Raw genomic sequence first — 23009 nt, forward strand, 5'->3', positions numbered from 1 at the left:
TTCACTAATTGCTTTAAAATGTGGCCTAACAGTGTTCCGTAAACAATGGCCAAATGCAAGGGAGGGATTTTATCTTTAGGCCACTGTTTTCAGGGGCAAGTAGCGGAGGCTTTAGCCACACTTCCTTAGTAGTGCTACCAGGGGAAATGCACACATTTTAATTCAGCTGCCAAGATATATGGTGGGCACTTAAGCAAGGATTCCGCAGCGGAGTTGACATGACATCAGGAGTAGACAGCTCTATCTCTGCAGCAGTAATAATGTGTCACCGGAGAAGGACGTTAATTATTACTGAATGGCTCCTCAGAGCATGAAAAAATACTAAGAATCGAGGGGATGGAGGATAGGCTGTGAAATGCAGTGAAGCAAAGTGAAGGTCAAGGTTTTAATTGACTAAATAAGCAGAATTTTTTCCCCTGAACGTAACCTTCCAAAATCCACAATTGGGAACAAATGAGGGAAAAGCTACTTGGGCTTTGTTCCACTGGTAAGTGAAAAACGTGTTACAAAAATGCTCTGGTAAGCCTCCTTGTGATATGAACTGCAGCGAGCCCCATGTATTTATCAAGGAGCGAGGTAGCCTGGTTTTTGTCTCGAAGCCGATGGACTTTGGTCTGGGGAAGTTTCTCCTCCAGCCCAGAGCGAGGTGTTCTGAGAATTTCAGCTCAGGGAAATATTAACGCAAAACAAGTGCGTTTGTTTAAAAGGGACTCCCAGTAATGACAAATTGGGAAGATGAACTGAGGTCAGTATGAGTTTCAGGGGATCAGAGGCTGCTCCCCTGGGCTGCGGCATGTTCCTCCCAAAGGGAGGGAGCTGAGAACAAGCCAAGAGAGGAGTGCATCCATCAAGCCACGGAGGTGTGACTATAAAGCATGACCTGTGATTGTCACTTGGTGCCAATCCAGTGCACCAAATTCAGGCTGGAGAGATCTCATTGGCCTAGTGAACAGAACTGGGTGACTAATTCATAGAGCACTTGGATGAATTTTGCCTCTTTCTCTGTCCGTGAACATCTTGCAATGTTCTCAAATGGATTAGTTATCGGAAGTTCTTCACCCTCTTGTGTCTTTGCGAGTCTTCAATATTCAAAAGTGGAGCTGGTTTGATCGGACAGATAGGTCATGTGGTTTGTTTCTGACCCCTGACTGAATGAGCCTCACTCTTAGAATCAGCTGTCCGGGGTGAAGGCTCATGATGGCGAATTTGAAAGTCTCTTTCCGCCAATCCTCCACAGCGTTTGCTCTTGTAGTGAACATTCCTGCCAGCAGAAAGCGAGCACAGAAAGGGGGAATTCAAAGAAATGTCCATGCATATTTTCTGCAGCAGTCACCCAGCTCTGTTGCTAATGGGCTATTTGTACCAATAGCTCAGTATCAATTTGATACAGTATTTTATATTGATGTACATTTTAAAAAAAAAGTCTGGAAAAGTTCTCAAAATCCAGAGGGTTTTTCTCCCCTTCAATCTGGCAATGGAGCTCAGATAATTTTGCAACTGCCCGGCCTTCAGTTAAAAAAAATAAAACAAATGCCCCTCCACCCCCCATATAAAAACTCTTCCCTGGGACTGGTTTCACTAAGCCTGATTTCCAGAGGTGCTGGGCACCTGCGCTCCAGTGGACGCTCGCTGGAGTCACAAGTGCGCTGCACCTCTGACAGTCATGATCTTTTCCTCATGCCCCACAGGCATGTTTCTTGCCTCGCTGCGCATTCTTTGCTACTTGTGAACGACAACGGCCAAACCAGACAAACGCCTTGTGCTACGGCAAACGCCCTGCTACCTACGGTCACCGCACCTGCCTATCCTAATGGTGGAGAAGAAACCACGCCCAATACACTGGCCAGGCCATAAAACCAACAGAACATGGGTTAAATGCTCGGATCCACGACATCTTTTGAAAGCGACAGGTGGGCTTCCGAGCTACAGCTCTCCCTTTGGGAATCCAGAAGTAGCATCATTCATAGAAACAAAGTGGACTTAACTGCGGCTCTTCCGGGTGGGTGCCACGGGGCACCAGCTTGCCTTACAAACCCCAAATCTTTCCTAAGGGTGCGATGCTTTGGATCCTGGCTATAACCATGTTCTGCATCTGGCTTCGGGACTGGCATTTTCTGAGCCTCACCAGCTACTGCAACAGGTAGCCAAAGCCTATTCACTGGAGACACCTCTTCAACCCCACCCCTAGTTCATCACAACTAACAAGCCACAGGCTGAAGCACCGTTTGTGGGCGTGGTACAGACAGCATCTAAAAGATCATTTTCTTCCCTCCCCGGCCCCACCAAAAAGAAACCAATCCAGATCCTATGCTGGCATTGCAATCCGACAAGCAATCCCAAATAAAAAGCCTTTACGCCCTGCCTCTATTGCACTTTCCTCTTGCTCAAGCATCACCGGTTCAGCGCACAGAATCTGAAGGAAATGGTCGGGGGGGGGGGGGGTTCCTGCTTTGCAGGGGTTTGGCTGCATTATGGGACATGTCAGCAGAAGAGCTGTGCAGCCCGAGTGAACGCACAAGTGTGCACGTGTGTGTGTGTGTGTGTAGGGGAGTCCAGGGGTACGGGCGTGTGCACGCGGGTGATGGATGGACAATTGCAGTCTTTTCCTTTTTTCCAGTGTGAAACACGGTCCGTGATTTTGCTTAAAGTGGTTTTTTTTTGTTTGTTTTTAAAACAAAACGGATGAGCAGGGGGCGGGGGAGAGAAAACTGGGGGGGCCTCACCCCGTTACCCTGGGCTGTAAACTAATCCTCAGAGAGTCTCTGAACCTCTTATTTCTCAGGCATCTTACTGGCTCCCCCTTTCCTGTTGGCGGGCAGCTTGGTGCCTCTCTCTCTCCCTTCGGGGCTGCAGTTGGACCCTTCCCAGTGCTCTGTGGCTTTCTTAAGATTAGTCTTTGCTGCCGTGCTCTCTTTGCCTTTCAGAGACGTTTCCGGGGGCCTTTCCTTGGGTTTTCTCCCCCTTTTCTTCCCACTTGTGCTTTTCGTTTTCTCCTCCTGGCTGGAGGAAATCTGGTCCCTGTTCTTTTTTTTCCGGGCAGCCTCTGAAGAGGTTCGGAACCAGTTCTGTGTCCAAAGGGGAAAAGAACAGGACTGGTGATTAGCGACCCTCCCAGGCCGGCGAGCACTGTCCCAGCCACGACATTTACACCTCCCCCCCTTCCTTGTTATAGAAACCCCCTATTTTCCCTCCTGGCCTCACTCTCACCGGGGAAAACGCCTGTATTCCCTACACACCCGGGAAACCCCCCCAGATTTCCCTCTCTTACCTCTCACTGGGAAATCCCCCTTATTCCACCCTCCTGCCCCTGTTCCTCCAGTTTCAACTTGACAATGGGGTGCTGTGCAATGATTCAGTAAATCTCCTGCCACAGTCTGAATGCTTCTCTTAGCATCTGTCCACAGAGGCATTGACATGTAATGATGGAAGCGCGGGAAGGGGAAACAGGGAAGGGGGGAATCTTTGTGGAAGCTTAAGTTTTGCAAATGCCACAAATTAGTTTTGGGTGTCCTGACTCAGCCCGGTGCCTACCCACTAGACCACACTGCCTCTCATAACAGGGCCCTGAGTGGCAAAGCTTTTCCTCCTATAGCTCAAACCATTTTTCCGTTGAAAGGGGAAAAAAATCTGTCCAGGGCATTAAGGACAGAAGGAATGGTGCCCTCTGTATGTGCTGGATGTGGATTGGATCTCTCTTCACTTTAACATTTCTCTCCTCTTCTCCCCCAGCATCACCCCAGTTTCTCTCTACTTTTCCTCACCTCTCAGGCTCCACTCCACTTTCCCCCCGCCTCTGTTTTCAGTTCTCTCTCTTCCCCTTCTCTCAGTCTCCCCTAAGCAGAACGGGAACCCAACAACCTTCAAATCAGAGTCAAGCTTTTCAGCCTGGGGTGGGGTTGGAAGTGAGGCTGAATGAGGTTGCCAGCGCCCACCCTGAATACCAAGTGTGCAAAACGAGGCCATAGGAGTGCCGTGTCTCTGGATGTGCCAGAGATTAGACTGGGTGCCCTGGGGCCTCAGATGAAGGTCTAACAGGTGGGACAGGGAGGGACGGCCAGAAAAGCAAAGAGGCATAAGCTCATCCCCCACCTCTGCCTAAACTCTGCGAGCTCCAATGGGAGCTTCTAGTGGTCACAGGTGAACCTTAGCAGGAAACAGCCTCAACCATGCCCCAGAGCCCCATTGCACCCCGCCCACTTCCTTACCTCTGAGTGAGTCTTGATGATATGGTACTTGACTCCACTTTCTGAGCTAAACTCCTTCTGGCAGAGAAGGCACCGGTACTTCCCAACAGAGTGGTCTCCCTGAAAGGCAAAGAGCAGCCTCCTGTATGCCAAAGCAGGTTCAAACTTCAGGTGAGAATACAGCCTCCCTCTCTCCTCACAATCCAGAAGCCCCTGGGAAATCTCTAGGCATTGTCTGCAGAAAATATCCTGATGTTTGGGCCCATGATGATGGGTCCAGGGCCACTCGAAGGCCACAAATGCCCCCTCAGCATCCAGAGCTCAAAGACTTTGTCTTCAAGGTAAAGGAGTAGATGTATTCCTAAAATACTGCATCCACGGTTATGTGGACACGCCAGTGCTCCTGGAGCTGTAGGCCAGGAGCTTACCATGTAATCCGGCCCTTTATCTGTTACAGTGAGGGGGCTCCTTCTCCTCAGAAGGATCCAAAAGGAAGAGAAGCTTCCTTTGATACAAATGGAGGACAAATTTTGGGCATGGGTGCAGACGCATGCACATTCGCGTATCTGACTTGTGTGGGCAATTACTGCAAGAGTGTATGCAACCATGGTAAAGCTGCAAACATTATCCTGCTCAATGAGACATTTGTGCATGCAATTACCCACATGACATGTGTGCATCTGTGCACCTGCTTTGCACATGTACCTGAAAAACCTGGGCCTACTCCCTGGAACACCCATGAAAAACATCAGGGAACATGATGCATAAGACTCATTCCCTGGGGAAGCAAAGGAGAGAGGGGAGCTTTCACACAGAAACAGAGGCACATTATCCTCCATAACGGTGTGGATTTTAATTGCCTGAAAGCCAGGAAATTCAAAGCTACGGTTCCCACGGCAACTGTAATTGTACCTGTGTATCAAGGCATAAAAGTAACCCCTTCTACAATAATACAAAATACCACATATGCACCCCACGGGAGATGAATGATGGTTTCTGTGGAAGCAAAAATGTGAATTTCCGGGTGTTCGCGCATTTAAAATCTCGACTGTAATATTACATTAACAGACTTTTATTTTTTCATTTAATATCGCTAGCTACACCATTTCTTTACTGTCAGCAAATTCAGGGATCATTAAGAACACCTACTGGGAGAGAAACTTCTAATTTATGATCATCAGGTCTTTCCTAATTTTGCCTTTATACTCTTGAACAGGCCATTAATTTGCCGGATTTTCATTATTAAGAGTCCTTGTGAAAATGAATGATTTTTTGACTCTGCCTCAGTCCACTGGCACAGAGGAGATAATGCGTTCTCCATTGGCCAGGGAATTATATATTAGGCCCTCTGGGCGATGTATGGGCTCTGTGGGAATTTCTTCATAATTGGGTTCATGTTGTAAATGTTATGGCAGACAGGTCTTTCATTTCCTAGCTGTGTCTGCAGACAGGCAGGCCTGGCCAGCCCAGACTCCCACTTAGCACATAACCCAGAAGTGAGCATGCAAAAATCACAGATCATTGATCCATATTGACCCCAGTGCAATGATTCTGCGTCAGTTTGACCCTTCTTAATGAGCCATAAATATATTCTAAACACTCCACTGGGATTGCATGAAAGATGTAATTCAGTCCAGCTCCTTGGGTTTCATAAGAATTACTGTTGGTGTCTGCCAGACACCCCCCCTCACCCGCCCCACTGATTAGTAGAGAGGATTATTGGAGGTTTAAATCCTGCAGTCTTTTTTCCAGCAAAACTCCCTCTGAAGTCAATGCTACAGTAAGAGCTGAGGCCCAGTTCCTCACACTAGTGCTGCCTTGTGTGTTTTGAGTTCTATAGCAGCCATGGGGCATAGTATCCTCCAACTATCCTCCAGAGCTGTCCTATGGCCTCTAGTCTGTGTGTGGGAGCCACACGTCCCCTGCCCTGCCTGTCCCACATCCAGCTCCCAAACTACATCTCCACACAGTGGTAGAGGACACCTGCAGGCTGATTGCACAGGAATTCCCCACGCTTTCCCCATGCCAGGGAACTGCACTGAGTCTGTGTCCTTCCCTGCACAAGTTGGAGACCAGGGGTGGCTCCTGAGACAGGACTACATGATTTGATCTGTACCCAGGATGCTAGAGGCAAGCCTGTAGATTGCAGAATAAGGCACAAGAATTTGTGCATTTAGAAAAATACATGGGCAGTTGCTCGGTTGATTTGTGAGGGCGGTTACCACAGCTGTGCACTGAAATGACCAGCTAAGGATGTAAGAGATCATTTGTGCATTTGTTGCCTGTGCACTGCCATGGTAATTCCACCTACAATTAAAGGGTGCAACTGTATACATATTTTTTGCAAATGCACTACTGCTTGGTCTGGAGCAGTCTGTTGGCTTTGCTGTGAAGGGGCCTCTTTTTCTGGCAAGCAGGGTGATTTTGTAATCGATCCAAACAGTTAAAATCTCATGCATATGCTATTTTATTTTGTGAAAACTCTGCTTTTTGTGCAGGATTTCTGCATATGATTTTCTAAATTCTCTCATTAGTGTTCTAGTTAAGGCTAGGGGGAGAGGGCTGTGTATGTTTTCAATAATCAGCAGGTATGAATTTGGCCCACAGGAACTGAAGAGTTGCCTTCTGGAATCTACTACACTCACTGTGATTTAGAGCTGGAAGGATTTCAGGAGATAAAGTTTTACAAGTTCTTTCTCGGTTCCAATTCCATGGTTCTGCACTGAGCCGCCCTCTCTTGCTGTGGGCCAATGTTCCTGGAGTTAATTTAAACTGGAAGCACTATTGCTGTATCTATTGGGTGTAATAGCCCTCATGTTTCACTCCAGTGGAGGTCAGATACTTACCTAGATAGATAATGGGACTATGTGGCCATTTTCCTGCCCTTGGTTCTATTCTTTATATGACACACCGTGTTTCTATAGGCTGGGATTTCCAAAGTGGATGAGTGGAGTTAGGCGCCCAAGTCAATAGGAGTTAGGTGTCTAATTCCCTTAGCACCTTCCTCTTTGGCACTGAACGACGGGTTATTTTGTATTTACTGTACTGTGTGTTAAGTGTCAGAACCCTGCTAGACGGTTAGGATGAGAATCACGCTGTCTAAGGAGGGGCCGAAGTGAGGACACCAGAGGCATTTAAGCCCAGTGCTTGACAAACTAGCTGGCATGTTAAGGCGTTTCTCTCTACGCCCTGCTGACCATGAGGGTGGGGTCTGTACCTGCCTGATAAGCCGGCAGGGCGGATGGCATTGAGCATGCGCTGTATCAGGCTCGATACATGGCAGATACACAGCAGGGTGTCCCATCTCCATGGGTGTGTGGCAGGGCTGTCACCACGGCTGTTCGGCATCAGCACCGACTGGTTGATGGATAAGCTTGTGAAGGCAGCTGTTGTGGAGCTGGACCCTGTTCTGCTTTGAGATCTGCAGTAGGCCAAGGACATTGTCTTATTGGCTCAGGTTGGTGAGTGGCTGCAGCTGAGGGCTGGTCTAACTGGGCAAGAAGCAACACACGCTGGTCTGGTTATTAAGCCAGATAAGTGCCAGGCCACTACCATCAAGCAGCATCCAACTCCAGATTGCAACCAGCTCAGTATTAACCTGTGCGGCCGGTGTATCGAACTGGTGGCAGCTGTCAAATACTTGGGCAGCCTTGTAGGCCATGCTGGAAGATGCTCAAAAGATGCGGATATGTTTCCAGCAGCCGTTGCTGCCGGCTTTCAGGTCCTTCGGCAGCCTCTGTGGGGGCGTCGTGACATCATGTTTGCTACACAGCCGCCGCTCTACAGAACACGGTGACACCAGCTCAGTTGCAGCGAAGTGAAACGTGGGTGCGGAGGGAAGCTGATGAACACCAGATTGATGTTTTCAATTCTCGTCCACTTTGTCAGCTGCTTCATATTAAGTGGCAGGACAAGATCAGAAAGGTGAACCCAGCAACTCCCTCCATCAGCACTGGCTTGGTTTCGGCAGCTCACCTGGTATGGACGTATTATTAAAATGGAAGACCAACCAATTCCAAGGCGTGCACACCAAGGGATGCTGCTATGTGGCCGGTGATCATATGGGCGTCCAAGGCTTTGGTAGCGTGACAAGATGGCTAGTGATGCACACAAACTGAATATACAACCCGACCGCCTTAAGCCCCTTGCCAGAGATCGAGCTGGGTGGGGCTCAATCTCCAAGGAGGCCAAGCCCCTTTGGGACTTGCCACAATGACGATGACGTAGTAGCAGGCTAGGGGAGGGATCGTGACTGCATGAATTCAGTGGCCAGGCAGGAATGCCGGGGGAAAGCGGCAGACCAGACCCTGCGCTGCGGCTGTGAGTACATCCCCAAGGCGGGAGTAGGCTATGCCGGTCCCACACTCTGTCCCAACTCAGCTGGTGAATTTTGGCTCCCCATCCCCAGCACATTGGATGAAAGGGTTAACGAATCGACTGCTGCCATCTCTGGGCAGCGGGTACAGTCCAGGGGACTTGGTGAGACATGGAGCTTTTTACTTCCTGTTCCAATCCGGTAGAGGCTGGGAGCCACTGAAAGTGGCCAGCATCACAAGGCGGACTGTGTGAAAGGGGCTGGTGCTCTCCATCCAGCTCACAGATGGCAGGTGACAACACAGGAACTTGCACCCAAGAATGGGTGCAATTCCCCCTGCACTGGCCCTGTACAAGGACTGTGGGCCCGTCCGGGGTACAGGGAGTGCTGGACCACTGCACAGGATGACCTTCACCCAGCCGGCTCTACCTGGCAACCAATGCCCCTGATTTCAGTCAGCATGAGACGGGCACGCCTCTCCTCACCCCTAGAGGTGGCTCCTTGAGGGCTGTGTTAAAGCGAGTGCGTGGGGCAGTGTTGAAATATTTGCATTAGCACAGCCTGCGTGGGAGCTGAGCAGAGGGTTTGGGCTCCCAGTGGCATCAACCTTTCCCAAGGACCCAATGCGATAAATAGTTTTTAAAAAACCCTCTGCATTACTTTCTATCGGGGGCATCTGGCCCATTTCCCCCTAACGAGCGGGAGGAGAAGGAGAGAGAAGACCGCCTGCCCTAAACAGAAATAGCGGCAGAAAGCCTAGACCCATTTTCAGATGGACTTACCTTGTTGCAGTTAGTCAGGTGGGCTTTCAGGCCAGAAACGCTGGAGTAGATGGCTTCACAGCTCTGCAGAAAGAAACGAAGAGGCAGAGAGGGCTAGCAACTTGCTTCCTGTCTTTCTATGTTTCATGGACGGCAGCCCACCGTACCCAGGAGGCTGTCTTTGATTGCCAGCCCTGGATAATCAGCATGAGGTTAATTTTCTGTGGGATGCACAGGGATCAAGCCACACGTTTCCTATTAGTGCTAATGGGAGTCATGTGGCTACGTTCCTCTGCACCAAGTCTGAAAAATTTATCCCTAAATGTCTCTGTGAAAAATGTACCTTTTCTAGCCGTTAGAAGGCCCTGCAGAGCTCCCGGAGTTCTTACAGCAGCAGCAGAAGATCCAGGCAGAAAGGCTAATTACCCAGGCAGTAGCATAATCAGCTGACGTTCTGAGCAACGTCTTTTCAAAGTGCGTGTATATGACATTAATTAGCTAACGCGTCTCACCCTGCTAACATCCTGGTTTTAAAATTCCCATTAGCAGGGCTTTGTTCCAGATTATAAATCAATGGCCCAGTGAGATGGGGGCAGTTCACATCCAGAGGAAGGTCAGGCAAAGCCTGAGTTTCAAAAGAGGTTAGATGCAGAACTGCACCCACAAAATGCACGCACCTAACCTACAGGGGAAATTACGGTGGCCATGCACGCACAATAGGGTATTTTTGCGTGCAAACAGCTAATCTTCGCTCTTTGCACACTCAGTTACTTGAGTTGCACAATCAGTTACTATAGTCACATCTAATAGAGTAAAAATCAGACCCTTACTTGCTTTAATAAGGGACAGTCTAGGGAAATGTGGGTCCTGTACAAAAAGAGACTCCCTGGATCAAAACCTACAGTCTTTATTTAAGCAAAACTCCCCATGACTTCAAAAAGCAGCTCCCATAACCCAGATCCTGCAATCCTTAGGAAGATCCCTCCGAGCCGCTGGTTTAGCTCAACAAGCAGAGCTCTCCCCTTAGAACAATGAGCCCCAGATTCCCAGTTCTGCTTTCTAGCCTCTTGCTGGTAATTACGTCCGTCAGTATTATAATGAGTACCCCAGGAGTGCACAGTGATTGGACATGCTTCAAATAGTCATCAAGGCAACTAACAGGAAAACAAGAACAAAGAAATATCAATGGGCCAAATCCTGAAGTCTTTATTCAGGCCATGCTCCATTAACTTTCCTGGGAGTGTTACCTAAGTATGGGCTGAATAAAAACCTGAGCAAGCATCTCCGTGTTCAGTTCAGGGGTTTTCCCACTGAGAATTCCCTCCTTCTACTGAAGATTCCAGCTGTGTGTTTTCTTTTGAAAATCACACCCGTGATATGTACAGAGAACCTCCTTACGTTATTGGGGCAGTTGATGTGTCCTTTCTCCTTCACTTCATTTTTCCAGGTTTCCAACAGCCTCGGATTTAACTTCGGAAGCCCCGGCCGGGTGTAATTTAGCTGCCAAACAATGGAACATTATTAGCAGAGCTGCACGCACCAGCCCTCTGGGCCTTTGAATGGGTTCCCCCCCCCCCCCCCCCCCCCCCGTGAAGAGGTGAATCAGGGCTGAACAATGAGTTTGGAGGTTTCAGCCAAGGCCTTCATAGCTACGTCATCCTCACCACGGAACATACAGAACGCAATCCAGCGTGAGAGTCGGTCTCTGGTCTGGAGTGCCCAGGGATTGGGAATGAAAGTGAGGCTGGTTAAGGTATATGACAGAGTCGCGTGGGAGAAATTGTCACCACTACAACTGGTGCCAGCCAGTGCTATCTGAAGCAGCTGTTTTCTGAAGACAGAAACTTAGCTGCCCTGGAGTCGGATCTCCCATTGACTTCAGTGGGGGCAGTACTGGGCCCAACATTTCCACTGCTTTGTGCTAAAGATGCCCCTATAGCAATTGCTGCACTTCCTAACCAATTAACAAACAACACTCTATTGTTGGCAGAGGGTGTGATGTCTAACTTTCAACAGCCTATATGGCTTCCATCCACTGATTAACAGAACTATTCCATTAAACAATGAAAGACTTTGTGTCTCTGTCCGCTCTCTTTTTTGGCTTGGGCTCTCATTCCAAGTGCTTTTAATTACAGCTTTGTTAGTAACTTTGGGGCTTCGTGTAAGGGACCAAACCTTCAAATGGACCTCACTGTGGACTCCATTTCTGTATGCGCAGCACTGCACACACAATCACGTCCATGGGCAATTTCTGTGCTGTACTCTTGCACGTGCATCTGGTGGCTTACGTTTTCAGGAAAATGTACACACAACTGCATGCTTACTTTGCATGCTGTGTTGTGGTAATTGCATGCATAAATGGGCACTGACATAGTCTAACTGGCTAGCTGCATATGGAGCTTCTGCTGTTGCATTTGTGCATGCATTTTTGTGTGTGGAACTGCAGACAGTTTTCTGAAAATTTAGACTGATGGATTTTGTATGTGTAAATTCTACCATCTGTGCTCACAAGTGATAATGCATAAATTAACTGTGCTTGCAAAAGAACAGGACTTGTTTTGAAAGTGTTCCCCAAAGGAATTCAAGATCACATTTTCCAGTAGAATTGGGAGTTGACAGTCTACATTTCTTTCCCATCTGTGACTTTTCTGAACATGCTGAATTTGCCTTCTTGCCTTCTTCTACCTGGGATGGGGCGACATGCTCCCCTTCCGGCAATCTGCTCTGAAACATGGCACTCGCTGAGAAAGGGGATGCCAGTGTCCCACCAAGGTCAGATGACTTTAATGACCCAAGAGGTCTGTCCTCAAACACGGGGCTTTCATTGCCAATCAAATGTAACTGAAAAATGAAAGAGCCACATCTCAGAACAGACCACTGAGCAACCTCCATGCGCTCAGCTCTGTCCAGGAGAAACATGGTGCTTTTGAAACGGCCATAACTGGCAGCCAGATGGAGCCAACAAAGATTCCTGACAGGAATCTTTGCTTGGAGCTGTGTGGGGATGCCAGACCTGAGTGGGGAGGAGCACACAAAGCAATGCCCACTGCCCTTGAAATCCTTTCAGTCATTGGTGCCTACAGCTGGGCAGCAAAGGGTCCCACCCCCTTTAATTAAAACTTAAAAAAAAATCAATAAATAACACAAACGAACGCTAATAGCAACTGGATACGGAGCCAGCAACTGCCCATCCCCACAGCCTCACAAGGGGCGCCGAGATTCCAGCATCTCTCGTCACTCCAGCTTCCCAGCTCCAGAGAGAAATCAATGTCACAATAACTAGCTAAGCCCATGTCTCCCCAGAGCACTGTGGTTCCAGAGACGTCAGCATCATCTTTATGTCTGTATTAAGAAGGAGCCTCAGGCATGGAATATTTTTATTTTTTTCCATTTATTTTCTCAAACAGCCTGTAAATAAAAATCTTCATGGCCAAATCATTAAACAGCTACAACTGTATTTGGCTAAGGCCCATCATCATTTCAGGAGAATAGCAGGGGGTAGGAGGATGGAGTGGGGTGAGAAGGCATTTTGACTGACAGTTGTATTTAATTAGCTTTCATATTTCAATCCTCTCCCTCTAGACAGCTCTCCTTCCCTAAAATACCCCATAGCAAATCAAAACCACACTTACTGCCCAAGCTAGAGCCAGCAAACTGCAAATCAAGCCGGCTTTATGAGTCAGAGAGGTTCTTAGCATAAGACACTGTTCTCTGATCACATGCTGTCTCTCTAAAGCAAAAACTCTGGGAGGAAGAGGAGATAGTTATTTGGCAATTCACCTTTGGAGATGTAGTTTGGGTTACAAGCGTAATGAGTTTGTGAGTCTCAGCCTAGATCTTCAATTAATAGGCTTTTGTGCAGAGCACAGAACCCTGTTTTTTGAGATGGGCTGAAACCAGCATCCTGTGTCCTAAACTCATTCCTGCCTCCACCTTGGGTTTGTTGGAAAATACAAACCCAGATTTAGTTTTGCTCTCTTGCTTTATAATAGGCCAAGACAAATGTCCATATCTAACCCGGCCTCATTTTGGAGGCGTTGGAAATCTAGATCCCGGTCTGGATTTCACAGCTTGAGCCCAGGTCTAATCTTGTCATAGTTCTTCGTTCAGCCAAAGGCCAGAACTGGAACTTGGCTGCTGCCTATTGGTGGATGCACTGAGGGGTCTTGAGGCGTGTTTCCTCCTTTACACCAGCAGCTTTGCTAGCGCATTTCAGCCTCAATCGGTGTGAAAACATCACTCACAGTCCTCCAAAGAGATTGCCAATGGGACAATGGTGCGGATAGATGCTCACAAGAGGTTAGGGCAAGACCAACCAACTCATTACACATGTGACCTCAGCTAGGATTTGAGCCTCCAGTTCCACGAGTGAACAGGGCTTATTCACCGAACGCTAGGCCTAGGGTTGCCAACCCTCCAGGATTGTCTGGGAGTCTCCAGGAATTAAAGGTTAATCTTTAATTAACGATTATGTCATGGGATGAAACCTCCAGGAATACGTCCAACCAAAATTAGCACCCCTTGGTAGGCCACCCACCCCTGCCTGAAAGCCACAATCTTTATAATAACTAATCAATCAAGACATTGATGCAGCCAGAGAGTGCTCACCAGAACAGGCCATAGCACTCGGCCATTTCTTTGCAGACGCATCTAGCAAAACCACAAAAGCAAATCACAGTTTAGCTCCCAAAAGGCCACAACAGAGACCTGAGAAAAACAGGGCTAGGATGGCAGAGTCCCTGCCTGAGATAGGGCACATTAAATCTAGGACAGGGGAGTCGCTCTGGACTTCCTGCACAGAGAATTGCTTCTCCAAATAAAACTGGTCCACAGAGGGAGGGCACCAAACCATGAAACAGATCTTCTGTCACCTTGCCTCTTAGAAGTGTGTCCCTGTGCTCCAGAGAGGTAGCACTGTGCGATTTCTTTCCTCCAAAGCGTTGAGGTACATGCACACATCGCTCCAGAGCCTGGAGCTGGAGCGAATGAAGTCTGAGATCTGAGTGATGCCCCATCCTGGAAATGTTAGATTCATTAAGTCCCAGTAATGTCAGAGGAGGTTCAAGGAGAAATCTGTACAGTGTCTTCCTTGGCCTTTCCCAGAACGTGCCCTCAAAGCGTGACATATCCAGCAGCCACCTAGCATGGAACACGTCATCTGTTTCAGTTTAACCAGAGTCATATAAAGATTGTGGTCAAGAAAACAAGGCTCCAGTCGATATTTAGAAACATGGGTTTGCTTAGCACAGAGAGGAACATGTTGTTAAAGTGCATTAATTTTGGAGGAATCGTTTTTCTCTAGTGCCGTAGAGCCTGGGTTATGAGGAGCTTGTTAAATTGTCTCAGAGCCATTATAACAACCCCCATCTACAGGATCTGAATTTAGGGTCTCAGCTCTATAGCTCTATAGCAGCCTTTACGAAAGAGCATAAGGCCTTAGGCACCGAAAATTGGGGGCACCTAATTCCCTTATAACCCTTGAAAATGGCAGCCTTGTCTACACTAGAGAGGATTTACTGTTGTAGCTACAGCAACCCTTCCCCAGTGGAGATGCAGTTTATCCCCCAGGACAGCTCAGACCACTTTCCCAAACAAAATAAGCTACATGAGCAAAAGGACTTTCTTTTGCCGGTATGAATGTGCCTACCCTAGGGCTTTTGCCAGCACAGCTATGTCAGTTAGGGGAGGGATTTCTTCACCCTCCTGACTGACTTAGCAATGCCAGCAAAACTTTTAAGTTTAGACCAGGGCTGAGTGAAGCGAGCCAGTTTGGTGGGGGAAAAGGCAATTCTGAAAGAAAGAAGGAAAAAAAAAAAGAAAAGAAAAGCAAGCAAAGCAATGCAGAGCCTAGCTGTGTATTTTAAAGTCAGCAAAACTCCTATCGGCAGCTCAGCGAAGACCCTCTTGCCTCTTTCGTGGCTGTTTATTTTGCCAGTGAATAGGGCGTATGATGAATTTACTTTTTGAAAAGATGAGTTGTCAAGGCAACGAGGCCCTGTTTGCAACACACTCAAGGCTTTCTGAGAAAAAATTCATCTTTGTGATATCGACCCTACCTAAAAGTCAAGTCCATAACAATCCCCTGGATACGTCAGCTTGCAGTCAGACTTCTTGAGATCAAGGACCCTTCTCTGGAGCCCAGAATCTGCATTAAGGCCCTTTAACCATATTTTTTAGACAAAGTATTAACTAGAAGTGACTTTCCCACAAGAGGCTGACATCAGTGTTTTGGGCTAAGAACATGGGGGAAGATGCAACTCCTCTTTATGGGGAATACTCAGCGTTCACGCATTCCTGGGAATGACCTCTCTTTTAGAAATCATAGCACTCAGAGACTGAAATTCAGAGCAATCTGAAAAGGATTTCACAGAGCTGCAGCCTGGTAAAAGGCCCAGGGCCCTGTATATAAAATAAAACACACTCCCCCACCCCAAAATACAAAACAAAAAACCACCAAAGAGAGAGTGGGACTCTGGCAGGAATACGGTGGAGAGGGGCCCAATGGAACACCTTCAGAATTCAAACCCAGATCTGAATTTGACAGCTGGTCCCTGGACGCAATGATGAATCCCCTCAAGGCTCCTGATCCCCAAACTCTGGGAAAGCCTCAATCCAGATTCAAACCCATTTCTTGTGGAACAGGGGTCTGATCATGCTAGTGGCTGAGCACCGTCTATGTGGCACTAAGAGCCATCACTTTCCACTGACGTCTAAGGGAGCTGGGGATACTCAGCGTTTTACAGGAGGAGGTTCTAACTATCGCTTTAAATGTACCAATAAATGCCCCTTCCCCTTCGAGGCTTGTTGAAAAATTAGTTTGGTTTCTTAACAAAGGGCTGTGGCTCGTGTCCCTGGTTACAATCAGACAAGGGAAAATATTAATAAAATCTAAACAAATGAAAATGTCTTAAAAAAAAAGGAACATTATTTCTAGGGGAAGTTCCTCCCCTTCTTAATATTTATTTGTACAGAACCTAGCACACTGAAGTCTTGGTCCATGACTGGGACTCCGAGGTTCTATGGCAACACAAATCATCATCATGATCATGAGTCAAAGCAAAGCAATACAAGGAGAGCAGGGAAACTCAGCTGGGTAGCAGAGACAAGTGATTGCTAACAAGCTCCTTACAGAATGTGAAAGCCCACATGTGAGCAAGTGATTCACAGTGAGCCGAATGGCTCTTTCGCCAGCTAATTCAAGCAATGGTCAGAAATGGAGCTGGCAAAAAAAAATCCATTTTTAATTTCAGCAAAAAAAAAATTCAGTTTTTCTGTGAAAATATTTGAAACAAAACAGAATGTTTGTTTCAAAAATTTTTTCTTTGGTTGAAAAATGTATTCGAAGTCAAACTGCTTTCCCAAAGCACTTTGATGCTGGCAAAACAGAATTTTTCAATAACAAAAGATTTCAACTAGCTCTAGCAATCAGGCTTCCGGCACAGCTCGGCTCTAAAACAGACTGTGAAAACAAAAGGCATCATGGTGCATTGTTCATTGCCTCTCAGCGATGCCCGGATGTCACCTGCTCAGGGAGCGAGAAGGAAGATGTTTTTTCTAACTGCCCACTCTGCCCACGCAGGCTGGGATCTGAGAGTCAGGCTGGGTTCTTTGGGGCTTATGCATCGCAAATGAGGATACATTCTGCAATCAGAACTTACTGAACAATTCTGTTGAAAACACGAGAGCCAGAATGGATTAGAACAGACAGGCAGAGTCTACTGAAATGACACTGGATTCAGGAAGCTTGGCTTTTATTGCGAGCCGTGTCACTCATATTCCTCAGTCCGGTCACTTCACTGCTCTCTGTGTCTGTTTCTCCCCGTCTTTTGTCCGTCTTTTCTGTTTAGACGATAAGGACTTTGGGACAGGGAGTGTCTCACTATATGTATGTACAGTGAAGAGCACGGTGGGGCCTCGAGGCTACTGTAATCAAAATCATAATGACCAGAATCCCACTCACTCTGCCGTGGTTGTATCAGCTCTGCAATGCTGAACAGGAAGAAAACCTTACGAGTCACTATTGTTAGCGGGATGACAAGAGGGAACCATTTTCAGAGTCACTTTTCAGAGCAGAAGCCCACTTTGGGGGAATTCACAGATGCAGAGGGCTAGCACAGGCCTAAACAACTCCCACCTAAGCCCTCAAAACAGGGCTGGAATGGCACATATGCCTCTGCACAGGGATGGATTTAAGAGCGTTCGATAAAAAGTGCAAGCACATCAAGCAAGCTAGGAAGGCCAGAGTCGAACTGCAAGGACACCTGCCTTGCTTAGTTCTTTACTCAGGAAGCAGGTTCACCGCTGGCAGAAGGGCATGCAGACTGGCTGTGCTGACTACCCCTCAGACTGCTGAGCCATCAAACCGAAAGACTGAAGAGCTCCTTTTCTTCTCTTTGTTCTTAAATGAGCTTTACAATTTGATTCGAGTAACTGCCTGCTGCAGCTCAGGATGAGGAAAAAGTCTCTCCCGGGGAGGGTCATCTGGGAGCTTTCGCAGGTATTGCATCCCCAGGGATCTGGGACAGGATGTTCGATTTAATTGCCTGTGACTTTTAATTTTGTGGAGTACCGCAAAGCAGCCCGGGAACTCCAGTGCACTGTCAGATCCTGCAGCACTGGGATAAATTCTTGTCATCGGCGAGAGGGTTCTGTGCTTCAGTCCTGAGAGATGAAAATGGCCAGGTTTTTCATGCAAACTGCAAGAGGCGTTGGGCTAGCTCAGAGCTGGGTATATATAATCCTTTCGGTCTTCAAGGACTCTGGGAAAGAAGCTTCTCCCAGTGGCCAAGGGAAGAGAACTGGAAGGAAGTGGATCGTATCTGAGACTTTCATGCCCTTTGGCAGCACAACGAGGAGGAGGATGGAACTGCAAGACCTGATCCCCAATCACCATGTCCTTCTCAGAGTACGTTTACACACCCTGTAAGAACCGGGCTTGTGGACTCGGTGCTTCCAAGCCCGTGCTTGAGCGTCCGCCCTGCATCGTAAACCTAGGCTCACAATTGCTGGACCTGGGCCTCGCTGCCGTGCCAACGCGTCCATATTGCACTGCGTAGACCATCTGACTGCGGCTTGAGCTGCTCCCACACTGCAAAATGACAGGGCTTGGACCCGAGTCACAGCAGGACTTGGGCTCTGACCCACCCCCCTGGCAGAGTCCTAGGGTCTGGGTCCTGAGTACTTGCTGATCCGAGTCAGACTGAAGTGTGTGGGGATGGAAAAGGGCCTTGAGCTCAAATCTGAGTCAGAGCCCGGTCTTAACATGCTGTGTAGGCCCACCCTGAATCGCCAGCTCCCTCCAGTCCCACTCCCTCTCAGCCAAGCATGGAGATGCATCCTGCCTTGGATTGGAGCTGGTGAGGGTGAGACGAGGCTCGGCAAGTGTGCATCTGCGTAGAGCAATGGCTCCCCAGATGCCCACGCACGAGCACTATTATTTCATTTAAGAAGGGAGAAATGATCCACCCCAGCTGTCAACCAGTTCCCTGGCATGTAGAGGTGTGTGGCACCCCAGTGTCTCCATTCACACCTAGCGTAATGGCAGGAAAAAACAGGAGTTCTTACTCGCTTAGTTTCAGGTACCAGGTCGTCCTTCATCCTTCGTTTGGTCCAGTCCTTGGCCAGTTCATCCTCAGCTATCTCCTGCAGGTGGAAGACCGCTACTTGGGCTGATGTGCGCCGGATTCTACCACTAGGAGTCCTTTCAAAATCTTCTACTGGGGTGGCCTCTGGCTTCACCTCTGGCTCTTCGGGAGGCTGAAATATGGAAAGGGTTAGGAAAGAGAATGGCTAACAGCTGTGAGAGGAAAGACCTATGAGAAAAGGAAATTCTTATCATCACTGGTGAGGGAACTTCAGATCTTGCCTTTGGAAGCTTTCAGGGCCTGCGTATTTGCACACCAGCTTTTGCACACACCGTTACTTGCACGGCAGGCTGCAAATAAACTGTCACACACAGGTAAGTTTTGGGCTTGCAAAACGCTAAGAGCCCTTTCCCAGGCCTTCTCCGCAAACGTGCAAAGTTAGAGGCTGGAGGCTGCAAATCTGGCCCTCCAACTGGAGTGAAGCTTCCTTCTTAACAGAGCTAGAAGGCTAACTTCTTTTGTGAGATGGTCTTTTAACCCTAGCCATGTTCCCACGTATATTAATGTCTCAGTCTGAGCAAGTTACAGCAGTGAGGGACTGCTCCATCAGTAGAGTTCCACAAAATGTACGACACGCTGACTAAGGGTACACCTACACTGGAGCGGGAGGTGTAATTTCTAGCTCACGTGGATCTCATCAAGCCAGCGCGCTCAAAAATGGCCACGTAGACACATTGGTGCCGGCGATGGGATGGGCTGGCCACCGCGAGCACAATCCCGCCCGGGACCCTAGCTAACCCACGCCGCTGCAGTCACACTTCTACTTTTCGCACACTAGCTTGCTCACCGATAGCACGTGTATGGTAAGCTGAGATGGAAGTTACGCCTCCAGGATAGATGTATCCCTCAGAAGTCAGTTCTACCAGCCTTACTCACAGGGAGCAGCAGTCACTCACAAGAAGAGCCTCCAGTGGGGACTCTCTTTGGGTTTGTGATGGGATGGGTTCATGCCCTATCAGAAGGTAGTTTCACGTTCAAATTACATGCCCGGCTGAACATTTAAATGGGCAGTGAGACATGTGTAAACAACAGAGAACTGAGGCTTCATTTGACCCTGGTTGTTCCACTCAGGAACTTTTCTCATCTGTCTCAAAACTCCAAGATAGTGTTTAAAGAAGTCAGGGACAGTTTGGTCCCATTGTAATGAGAGTTTCCTGCTGCCCTATGAACATAACGGGGGCTGTGGGGGTTTGCTGCACCTACCGCACTATCTGCTTAAGTGAACTGAGACACAAGCTTTAACATTCAGCCTTGCTCTTGAGTCTCACCAAAGAAGTGTGCTCCGACCGCACGTGGTAGTCATGTCCCGCCTTGGATTTATACTTCTTCCTGCAATGTGGGCAGGTGAATATGGGCTTCTCCACTTCAGAGGGATGCTTCCCACACCATTTCTGGTGATACTGGTACCCCATCAGACTGGAGAAGTTGGCTGTGCAGCCCTATGGAGATGGGAACAAGAGAGTATTAGATGGTGCATTCACTGCACATGCATGCAAATCATGCATGTGCAGTGAATGCATGTGAATGGATCATAGCACCATCACTCCAACATTTCAAGGAGGAACATATCAATACCATCTACCACGCTGTTCTGCACCTCCACGGCATGGACCCTGGACTTCCCCATGTAACTCCTGTGGGAGCTGCGAACCACAGAGCAGCTGCACCATCCCCGCAACCTCTCTCTAACTAGTCTGGGAGGTTTCTTATCATGTCCTTCATTTTGTGCAAGGATGTTGTGCCCCAAACCCATTCTGCTTGTTGCCCTGGGAATGGAGCAGACGTTCCTCACTTTCTGGGGAATCTGTCCTAGTTTATGTCCCTAAGATCTCCGCTCTGCCAGCTGGCATGCTCCACCTCCCATACAATTTCGTACCATCCACCAAACCTGCCCAAGGAACAATTCTGAGACTTGGGTTCAGAGCAACCCGAGCTCTCCACTTGTTTAGAGCACGCACAATTAAATGGAAAGCAGCCAATGGCACCTGCCCCTGGCCTGCCCAATGGACACCTTCATTCCAAAACATCCTCAAAAAATTACATTTAACCTCCGACAAGGAGAAATAGAGAGAGGAGACCAGTTTGCGCTGGACTTGTGCCACCTGCAGCACTTCAGACCCAGGTGCGAGGATTCTCAGAAACGCGTATGACAGACAGGGTGTAAAGTGTACATCTTGGGGTGGAAAGAACTGCTGCTCGTGGGATCAACCTGGCAAACCATTCACAGCCAATTATTTTGCCCCTTCATCTGTTCCCAACGTGCCTGCAAATAGCTCACGGTACATGTTACTTGCAGCTATTCACTGAAGAACTTCAGTGAATAATTCTTGCCCTGGAGCTTGCTTGTGAACAGTTCGTTGGTTGCAAGTATTCAAAATTCCCACTGGATGGGTTAGATCCGATTGGACATGCTGGCCCACATGTGTTATGTTTCTGTTCCCTGGCTGGAGGAGACTCAGCTTTCTGGGGCAGATACTTGAGTTTACCAGTTGGGAATTCCCCTTCTGTGAATATTCCTCAACCTCCCTGTTTCCTTGACCATTCCTGCCAGGAACTGACACAGAGCGTACACACCCTGGGGAGAACTGAGCTGCGGGGAATTCATTTTAAAACGCCCACAAACAAAGTGTCGTTGTGCTACCGTCTCTGTCCGCCTCCGTATCTGGGCTCTTAATTCCTTTCATCCTTTTGCAGAACGATAAATAGGAATTGTTCTTATACCTCGTTGGGGCATTTCAGTTTCCCCATCTGCTTTAGCACTTTCCTCAGCCTTTCCCGCTCTTCCTGTTCACCAACTCCAGCGGTTTCCAAGGGACCAGGCTGGAAACAAGGAAGTAACAGAAGCAACAGAGTCAGCCATTCACTCGTGTCCTCTGTACCCTGAGTGCTGTCGCAAACTTCACCCTTGCAAGGAATTACTCTCTCTCTGAACTCTTAGAGGAGAGTCTCGGGTTAAAAATCATGGGCTGGATTTTCCAGAGCTTCACTGCCCTTGAAACCGCTTGCTTAATTTGCCCATACAGTTAGCATGTCTTCACATGCAAACAGCTAATTTGAAAATCCATATGCAATTCATAAGTGAAAAAATCTGCTTTTACAATAGACCACCGGAGCCTGATTCATAACAAAAAGGCAAGATGGAATTGGTAAATTCAGGACATACAGAAAATACGGTTATGCCTTGCCCTGGTCTCCCAGAAATATACAGGACCAGATTTTTAAGAGCTGCCTCAAAAAGTTTGTGCCTGCCCGCTTTTGTGAGCTCAGATACGTTCTTGTGCAAACCCCACATTTGCACATCCTAGGTAGACTTTGTTTCATGCCCATTGGGAGGTTAAATGCCCAATTATGTGATTCCTGTAAGTAACTACCCATTTCCCATGGTTTTGCAAGCCCAATTTTGGAGGCAGAGTTTAGGCACTTTGAAAATTTGGCTCTCCAATGTTAGTCTTTTCTGGTCATGCTATGACGTGCGGAGTCCAGTGGGTGTCCATGCTGTATATGTGGATATACGCTGTGTGTTAAGGACGGACAGTGCTCAGGACAGGGAAAGCAGGGCATGTTGCAGATCTGGACTGAGGTACATGTTGGGAGCTGTGTGTGGGATGGTGGAAAGCTGGTGCTTCCAGTCCTTTGTTTGCATAAGCACCAAATTGACCATTTAAAAAAAAAAAGAATTGTTTGTTTATTCTTCTTCGCCTGCATCTCCCGGAGAGAGAGAGAGAATGAAAGCTGGAGATCAGTGCCTGCTCCAGGAGCCCTTACCTTGTTGACATGCTCAGCCATGGTGTGATAGTTGAGCCCAGCTTTGGACTTAAACTGCTTTTTGCAGTGTTGACATTTCAAGGCATCCTGCAGCTGAACAGATTAAAGGAGAGTCACCACGCCGGCCATTTCATTTTTGATTTCCCCAAGCGTGCATTCTGCCTCAACCCAACAGGGAACACTTGATGTAGGCCCCATAACATGATACTGAAGGCTACTGAATGGCGCTGGACCTGAACCAGAACTTTAGATCAGAATCTCCAGCCCTGAGACCCAGTCTGAGCTGGCAGCTTGATCCTCTCTCTCCAATGCACCACCAAATATGGATTTCTAACCCTCA

The 23009-nt window shown here is 48.1% G+C and overlaps 1 protein-coding gene across 1 annotated transcript in view; it reads right to left on the bottom strand.

Moving 5' to 3' along the window:
• Nucleotides 1–2464: 2464 nt before the first annotated feature.
• The window catches only part of ZNF512B (zinc finger protein 512B), a 58833-nt gene continuing 38288 nt past the window's right edge, over nt 2465–23009 (bottom strand). The window contains exons 11-18 of the mRNA XM_074969654.1: nt 22670–22762; nt 21626–21724; nt 20173–20343; nt 18825–19016; nt 10659–10760; nt 9282–9344; nt 4206–4304; nt 2465–3065 (exon numbers count right to left, since the gene is read on the bottom strand). Coding sequence (XP_074825755.1) covers nt 2772–3065; nt 4206–4304; nt 9282–9344; nt 10659–10760; nt 18825–19016; nt 20173–20343; nt 21626–21724; nt 22670–22762 — 1113 coding nt within the window. The 3' untranslated portion in view covers nt 2465–2771. The remainder of the gene's footprint in view (nt 3066–4205; nt 4305–9281; nt 9345–10658; nt 10761–18824; nt 19017–20172; nt 20344–21625; nt 21725–22669; nt 22763–23009) is intronic.

The sequence above is a fragment of the Natator depressus genome, chromosome 13 (assembly GCF_965152275.1).
Source record: "Natator depressus isolate rNatDep1 chromosome 13, rNatDep2.hap1, whole genome shotgun sequence".
In the NCBI taxonomy this organism is placed as follows: Eukaryota; Metazoa; Chordata; order Testudines; family Cheloniidae; genus Natator; species Natator depressus.